We start from the raw sequence: 8,833 nt of genomic DNA on the forward strand, positions 1-8,833 counted from the left end.
TTTCCCCTTCTTGTTAGGGTTTTATGCAGCTCTCTTACTCTTTGGATTCTAAGATAGGACCATCATGAGCACTGATCACACTGCACTGCAATCATGTGATCATGGAAGCTCACTCTCTCACAGAGGACACTAGCCTTTTGTATGAGTGTTCTTCAAGGAATAACCTAGGCAAGGCCTGCCTTATGTCTGCTTTTGTTTGTATCCTCCTGTGTGTGATCTATTGGGAAACCTCAGCTCAGGTGATGGGATGCATTTGCATGACTCCATTACTTTCCTATAGTGAATAAACCCTAAAGGGAACTGGAAAGTGTTAGGTTCCATGAAAATAAAGGGAAAAGTAGTATTAACCATTCTAAAATTGTAGTTAGAATGGCAATTCCCCCCACTACTATGCTTTTGAACAGCCTTGAAAAAATACCCCAAATTGCATTTATTATAACAGAAAAACCCTTTCTCCTCTCTGAATGAAGCTAGCTCTTAAATTCAGTGATGGTTCTCCTACCCACTTTTATTTAAAGTCAGTTCAGCATAAGGGAAAATATTTAAAAACCTGCATAACCCTAAGAGAATTGGCCTCCCTTCCTGCTCTTGGTCCATCATCAGAAAGGTTGTAAAGTAGATTCAGATGCTAAATCCAAAATCAAGTTTGAAATTCTCCTGGTGAAGTATCTTCATTGCTACATAATGTTCTTTTATTTTACACACTGTCATTATTTGAGAATATCATTTTAAAAGCAGTCTGTAACATAAGGTTTGGACAGGGAAATAGTTTCCATGGCTTTCTAGTTTTTCAAAATGTTGGTAAATGCTAAAGAATGTAGAAAATTATATCAAATGCTAACAAATTGGTTCAATCTATTTTTGGTTAAGACCAACTGGGAATTCTTGGAATGTAGTAGTGTTCCTTTACTGTGGACCATCAAAAAATAAAAATATTGTTATAATCTGAAAGAGCTCCATACAAAAAGCTCCAATATCAGTCTTTTTTAAGACTGGAGACTGAGACGCTGAAAGGTCAAAGAATACTACTGACCGGACCAGGAATGACCTGGGTGATCCTGCTCCATTTCTGCAAGAATGCTCTTCTTTATCAGTCCAGAGCACAGCTATAGTATTATTCCGGCACTTGACGTTGAGGCTTGAGTTCTTTATTACAGAGGAATTGAAAAGAGAAAATAAAATTTATATCACTTAGATGCTTTAATATTATATCAATATGAAGCCTTGTCACTTTTTGACATCCTGTGGCGTTTACCTGGCCCAGGCTTTGACTCAGCTCAACTGGATAACTTCCAGAGTGAAAATTTAGATAAAGCAGAGAAGGTTCTATTGTCATCTTTAGCCTAATGTACTTCTCCAGAACCCAGTATAAACTATGGTGTTGACACTCTGGGAAAGTGTTCGAAGTAGGGTGATTCTACATGGCTTTGAAAAAGTGTAAAGTACTTCAAACACCTCTCCATCAAAGACTTCTTAAAAAAATTATGTGTTAAATCTTTCAAGTTTTCTGATCATTTCTTTTTATTCATTGACCCACCTCCTAGACCTCACCTCTGCCAGTCTAAAACCTAATATAATTTCTTTTAGGCCCCAGAGAAGTTCCATCTCCTCTCCAAAACCTTCTTTGACCTTTGCACGCAATGATCTTTCTATTAAAAATTTCCCCTCACAGCATACATAGTCAGTATTATACAATCTAGTACTAGTTGATGTGTAATTTTCATATTCTTCTCTAGTTTAATGGGTGCTTGTTTTGTGTTCTCAATTAGGTTTTAAGTTGCTTGAAAGTAGTGCTATATCTTTTATTTCTACTAGATGTTTTAAAAAATGCTTGCTGATATGATATAATTTTATTGCATTGTGGCAGTTTAAATGACCAACAGGCTAGAATGAGATGAATCACTTGTTCTGGGATGGACCATCTGTTTGCATGATGACTTGGGGATGAGGGTACTCTCCTTAATAAAAGTCAGCCCTTCTGGGGCCTCCTTCTAGTTTCACCACTTATAGGACAGATGACAGAGGAGACAGTAGTCCACCTCCCTCTGCCTTCCCTGATGCCCATTGCTTCATCCCACTGTTAAATGAGGAACTGTAAGATATGAATCCCTTCCTCAGAGGGGAGCTGTGATAATTGCAGCTTGTAAAGCATTTTGTGATTCTTAGATATAAAAGAGCTAATTATTATGATCATTAATAATCCTTAATTTTTATCTTCTTTAAGGTAAATTACCCTTACTTTAATTACACCCCCACCCTGGTTGTAATTATACCTCTGAGAGTCAGCAGATGCTTTCATCTTACGTCATGCCTTGCAGGGTGACTGGGCACGGGTGCCAGGGAGGGCATTTCTACCATCTGCCTGCTCCTGCTCTCACCCGGAGTAGCAGAGGGCTTCTGGCTGTCTTTGTTGTTAAACTGGTTATAGATTTCAAGTGATTTGTATTCTCTGTTCTATAACAGTATCTTTATCCTAACCAGCAGCTCCTCAGTTTCACGGAGACACACTGAATGGTACAAATGAATTTTTATCATTTGGCCAATATTGTGAATTAAGGAAGCAGGTATCTTTCACTGGGCCGTAGAGGCTTTATGGTGTTTGTTATAAAGAGGTTTTCAACTGCAGTATGAAAGAAGGGTCATAGCTCCTCAAGGGTAGAGGTGCTGTGTGACGTTCCAGATTTTTCTTGGACTTAGATGCGGTTCTAATAGAATTGTAAGTTACTCTTTGGGATAAGAGGATTTGTATGTGAAGAACTGAAAAAAAATGTTTTTGAGAGAGATTTTGCTTCTGACAAAAAGGCATACCATAAAAAGGCTGCAACTGAGGCTTCACACATAATACATACTTTGGGTGTGGGAATTAAGGCCATGGCCTCCCAAATGTGGAAAAGAGCATAGGCAGGCATGTGTCAGTCTAGCTTGAAATGTTTTCTTCAGGTCCAGACATCCCATAACTGCTTCATGTCATGATGTAATTATTCAGTCCTAATCTTGGGTGTTTCAGCACCATGAATCCTACTCTGTCCCTGAAGCAAGGATGGCAGTGGAACAAGGCAGCAGGGTGGATGGCAGTGCTGAGTGTTTTGATGGCCTTCCTTCTGATCCTTCCTCTCAGAGCAGTGCATGCTTCTCTGGAGCTCTGCCTTCCCTGTCTGCCTCAGCATCTTTCTTTCAGTTTCTTTCCTTTCCTTATTTCCTCTTCTCTTCTCTTTTTAAATTTCTCTTTTCCCATCCCGCTCTCAAAACCATTTAATCTCAGGTAGGGAAATAGGAGAGGGATGAGGAGACCTCAAGGGGAACCAGTCAAGGTCTGTGTCCCTTTCCCTCAAGTGAGGATCTGATTGAGTTCATAGTAGTATTGGTAAAGAAGCAGAAAAATGACTGTGTCCTTCTTGGTTCTTCTCTCAGTGAGTCTCTCTTGGTCCATAAGCATTTATTGAGCCCTCTGTTCTACTGTAAGCATTGTTCATGGTAGCAAGAAGCACTCCACCCTACCTCCCGATGATTTGAAGTGGGATATGTTATGGTAAGAAAGGTTTAATTCCAAAAATAAGACTGATATTGGTATTTTCTTGTACATGCTATAATTTTTTGTAATAATTAGAAAAACAAACAAACCCAACAACAGTGGTTACCTATAGGGAGAGGGATGGGGAAGTGCCTTTTTACTGCATACTTTCTTCCACTTTTTAATATTTAAGCCATGTGAATATGTTACCTATTACAAATTAAATACATAGAATCATTTAAAATAAAAGTTTGATTCCAAAAGAAAGGAGATGAAATAAAGAGAAGACAAGAATGTACTTTATTTACTCAGTTTATATTGTACCTGGCAGGACACTCGGCGCTTAATACATTTTTAATAAAATTTTTGTAAGTGTAATAAAGTTAAATGGCCCTTAAAAAACCTTAGCAGTCACAAAAGTGGTTGCACAATAAGTGTTAGTCTTTTGGCTATTTTGTCAGATGTATGGTTAGAACTTTAAAGATTTTTTCTGAGGCGCTTCCTTATCTGCAGATGAAGAGTGCTGTTGGTGCTGCTTCTCTGGGTGTCTGACCTAGCCCAGTCTGGTTCTGGGCTCTCAGTGGGCTCACTGTTAGCTCTGGGCAGAGGGTGAACCACTAATAGCTCATCTACAACCACATCTTTGAGAGTATTTCCTAAATTATAAAAAACAAATGCTTTTGGCAGCACAAATTTGATCTTTGAAATGAACCACATCCTATAGATATGACAAGTGGGGAATAATTACAACTTCTTATAAGGTCAAAATCAGTTATTCTAATATAAATGTAGTCCATACTTTCAGGGCCAACATTTCAAAATTAGTCTTTAAAATCTCTTTTGTTGTGTTTTTCAAGGTGCAAAACTCTTTGAAAGTCTCTGAATACAACCCCTAGATACTGATTTCGTCATTCTAGATAATTTATCCTCATCTGTTCCATGAATGTTCACACTGCCTTGCTACTTAGTTAATCAAAAACTTTCATTAAGAACCTGATAAATGGAAGGTGAAAGAGTATAGAGCATTGGAAAAGACCCATTCAAGGCATTCAGAAGGTATGATACAGTTATATATATAGTTATAATGTTAGGTTATAATCCACAAGTGCTCTACAAGGAAAAAGGGACTACTGCTGGGTGAAGTGGTGTAGGACGGCTTCAGGGAGGAGATGGGAGTTGTTCTGGATAGGGTGAGTGGATTTCAGACAGGCCAAGTGAAACAGAGACATTCCAGGCAGTGTGAGGAAAGATGGGGAGTAGAAATGGGCAAAGCATATTTTGAGAAGAAGAGAGTTGAACAGTCAGACTATAGTGGAGACTTTATCACTCTTTGGCAAAAGGCCATGTTGCCTTGATCCTTTCAAGGGTTGACCTTGCAGAAGAAAAAGTTGATTTCAACCCTCCATCCGTTCAGGAAGAAAGGAATTGAATACAGTAAGATGCAGGTTCCATGAAAGCAGTTCCACTTATGTTTTGTTTGCTGTTGTGTTCCCAGCGGCAGAGAGCAGGCCCTCAGGAAATATTCGTTAATTGAAAGAATGAATGAATTGCATGTATTTATCATATACAAGACTATATGCAAATGCCACGACTAGAGAGTAGCCCTGTAAGAGTTCAGAAGAAGTCGCTTTTTGATAGCGGGATTGGGAAGAAGAGATGGGGTAGAAAAGGAACACTTGAGAGAAGTAGCAATAAACCGTAAGATGGAGAGTGGGTACAATTTTATTTAAAAAAATCTTTCTGAAAGCATTGAATGATTGGCTCGATTGTCGGCACAAAACAGGTGGGAGTGAGGATGGGGAAGGCAAGAGCAGTCTATTAATATTTGGTAGGATATTAATATTAAAATTATCCTACTTCTTCCTACACTGGCCTGATCAGTACGGTATTTTAGAGATTAAAAATAGAGGTTGGAGAAATTATTTTTGCCATGGGACTGGTTTCATATCTGTATCTTAAAAGCAATTCCAAGAGTATCATCTGAGCCAGCCTGAACTTCTTCTGCTATTATTATTCAAATAAGGATTTGAATAAGCAGAATTTGCCTCAGTGAGGAAACTGCCTGGGGCATCAGCCTAGGAGAGGGTAAGTGAACTGGTTTTGCCCACATGTATTCAATGGTTTACGAAAGAGACCTCATCTTTTCTTCTTCTTCTTCTTCTTCTTCTTTTTTTTTTTTAACATATGTTACAAAATTTTATTAAACTAATTCAATTTATGAGGGAAACTGTAAGACATTACAACTGGTTTGAAGGAGAATTCAAAGTGCAGAAATGTATACAGGCCATCAGGAATGAGGAAATGGGCTGGGTGCAGTTGCTCATGCTTGTAATCTCAACACTTTGGGAGACCCAGGCAGGTGGATCACTTGAGGTCATGAATTCGAGATTAGCCTGGCCAAAATGGTGAAACCCTGTCTCTACTAAAAATACAAAAATTAGCCAGGTGTAGTAGTGCATGCTTGTAGTCCCAGCTACTTGGGAGGCCAAGGCAGGAGAATTTCTTGAACCCGGGAGATGGAGGTTGCAGCGAGCTGAGATCATGCCACTGCACTCCAGCATGGTGACAGAGTGAGACTCCATCTCAGAAAAGAAAAAAAAAAAAAAAGGAATGAGCAAATGAATTTGCTAAAGTGATGCACAATCAATCAATAGCCAGGGCCTGTCGTCCACAGTGACTCCACCAGACGCACACATGCATTCCTACGGTTTGTCCACAACTTCCAGAGTTGAAGAGTAGCTCAAGGATGTCAAAGGGCAGAGGCCACGGGGAATGGCTGAGCCACAATTGAGCAGCACTTCTTCACTCCCCATTTCCAAGGCTATCACCACTTTTCTCTGACAAATCATAGACAAATTCTAAAGACTGAGTAAATCTATAAAAGTGAATAATCACAGAAGTGCAATGTCTGATCAATGATTCCAAAATTGTTCATGGGCACTCAGTCTCACTAAGCACACATTCTGAAATCAAATTCTATTTCTATACAAAAAGTGTAGGCCATCAGTGTTCTTAAATGAGGCAAATGGTTATTGTGAGGTAGAAAACATTCTCCAGTGTGGATAAAGATGTAGATACCAGATAAATGCTACAGTTGTGTTCACCCTAACAACAAATTATAGATGATGTGGCTCAGAGTCAGTCGATAAAGTGAAAATCCAGAGATATTCTGAGGTCACAGAAGGAATTTTAATGTTAGCTAATAAGGAGAAATATTTCTTAGTGCTCACCAAAAATGACTTTCCCACTCAGATCGCAAACCAGCCAGGACTATCTTCTCACTTTGTCAGTTGCCATTGCATGTTGACATGAACACCGAGGAGAGTGATGTGGATAATCGATATAAATACACGTATAATACATACATATGTACACATGAAGCATATACTTACATGCATACATAGTTTACATTTTTCCAGCCAGGGTTTCAGAAAAACTAGAACAAAAGAGAAATGATGTTCCATTTTGTCTTGGAAAAGGATACATCTTACATATACAGACATGCATATATCTACATACATATACATGTAATGCCTATATGCATATGAACATACTGATACATATGTATGTGCATGTACATTCACTTTATCACATATTCCATCAGCTTGGTTTTTGAGATGGTAATTCAAGTTCAGTCTTTGCTCTGGGCTTTGTTTTTGTCTCTACTAAGTTTCTCTCAGCTGTCAAGCTACATTTCATCAACATTTTAGAGTGGGGCAAGCCAACGCAGGATGGAAAGGCAAACCTTAGGAGGCTAAAATCACTGTGCAGCCTGGGATTTGGGAGTTGCTGATTTCTTTCCCTTTCCCCCAGCAGTGTGGACCATGAGAGTGGGCTGGGGGTGGAGCAAACCAAACCGCTCAGGCTGGAAGTCCTTCAGGGAATTCAGCACCAGGGTGGCCTTTCTCCTCAAGTCTCAGCTCAAGTTTCTGTCTGGAACCATGACCACCTGCATCCCGGTTGCCAGGCTAACCTCCACCTCGTTGAGAGCATCTTCAAAGACAAGGCACTTCTCCATAGGAGGACAGGGAGAGAACCTCTTGGCATAAGCTAGGAGGATGTTGGGGTCTGGCTTGCTGTGCTGGACTTTGGGGTCATCTCCAAGCATGATGTGAGAAAACAAGCTGAAGAACTCCTTGTGTTGGTTTGCCTTCATCTCCAATGAGGCAGACCCTGAGCTGATGGCCATGGCAAACGGGATGCTGTGTTTCTGCAGGTAGACGATGAATTTCTCAGCCCCTGACATGAGCACAGCTGTAGGGAACACTTCCTTTAACTCTGTTTGGCTTTCTTCCACCAGCTCCTCCTTGGACATCAGGAGCTGCAAGATGTCTATTATAATCTGTGCTGCCTCTAATGCCTACTTACCCATTACCAGGGACTTTACATCCCAGCTGTATTTCTTTTCATAGCAATCGCATATTTCTTGAAACACCACTGAATATAGCCATTCAGTATCCAGAAGAAGGCCATCCATGTCAAAGACGAGGTGGGTGATGAGCTGTGGTGAGGGTGTGGGCAGGGGTGCTCCCATGGTGCTGCCTTCTCGGTCTGGGTGGGAGTGAAGAGCAAAGAGACCTCATCTTTTTTTTTTTTTTTGAGACGGAGTCTTAGTCTGTCACCCAGACTGTAGTGCCGTGGCACGATCTCAGCTCACTGCAACCTCCACCTCCCAGGTTCAAGCGATTCTCCTGCCTCAGCCTCTGGAGTAGCTGGACTACAGGTGTGTGCCACTACACCAGGCTAGCTTTTCGTATTTTTAGTAGAGATGGGGTTTCACTGTGTTAGCTGGGATGGAGACCTCACCTTTCTAATCCAAGCATCTGACATATTTCATCCTAATCTTCTGCACTGAGCATTATATGATCAATTCGGTCTAATCAAATTTGATAGACATTGGTTCAGGTTCTGAGAACTCAAATATGGCCAAATATACCTCTACCCTGCATCTCCAGTTTAGTGAGGGAGGTTTTGGCCTATGAGATGTGGCGATGGGGAGTTTATCTTTTGTTGTGATCATCATTATCATCATCAATCACTATAAGCCAGAAACAAAAGTAATTATTGTCTCTGTTATTTAATTCTTACACCAATCCTGTGTAGTAAGCATGAATAGTCTCATTTTGTAGATGGAGAAACTGAGTCTTTGTGATGCTAAGTAACTTACCTAGGGTCAATTAAGTTGGCAAGTGGCAGAGCTGGAATTGGAATCCAGACCTGTCAGCCTCTAAAACCCACACTCTACCATTATTCAATACTACTACTTTAATTCCTTATTGCCTGCATGGAGATAATAATAATTTGCTGTGGAAAGTACCAGTT

The 8,833-nt window shown here is 40.2% G+C and overlaps 1 protein-coding gene across 1 annotated transcript; it reads right to left on the bottom strand.

The window, feature by feature from the left end:
• Positions 1 to 7,427: 7,427 nt before the first annotated feature.
• LOC105508940 (pseudouridine-5'-phosphatase-like) lies at positions 7,428 to 8,045 on the bottom strand. The gene is made up of 2 exons (XM_011937966.1): positions 7,880 to 8,045; positions 7,428 to 7,750 (listed from the first exon to the last, which is right to left on the bottom strand). The coding sequence occupies exons 1-2, from the start codon at positions 8,043 to 8,045 to the stop codon at positions 7,428 to 7,430; spliced, it is 489 nt and encodes a 162-aa protein (XP_011793356.1).
• Between the last annotated feature and the right edge of the window lie 788 nt (positions 8,046 to 8,833).

This window comes from Colobus angolensis, unplaced genomic scaffold (assembly GCF_000951035.1).
Source record: "Colobus angolensis palliatus isolate OR3802 unplaced genomic scaffold, Cang.pa_1.0 Scaffold169, whole genome shotgun sequence".
Lineage (NCBI taxonomy): Eukaryota > Metazoa > Chordata > Mammalia > Primates > Cercopithecidae > Colobus > Colobus angolensis.

Coding starts and splice junctions, on each gene's coding strand:
- LOC105508940 (XM_011937966.1), bottom strand. CDS start 8,045: ATGGGAGCACCCCTGCCCACACCCTCACCACAGCTCATCACCCACCTC. Junction 7,751..7,879: donor TGTAAAGTCCCTGGTAATGG/GTAAGTAGGCAT, acceptor TGCTCATGTCAG/GGGCTGAGAAATTCATCGTC.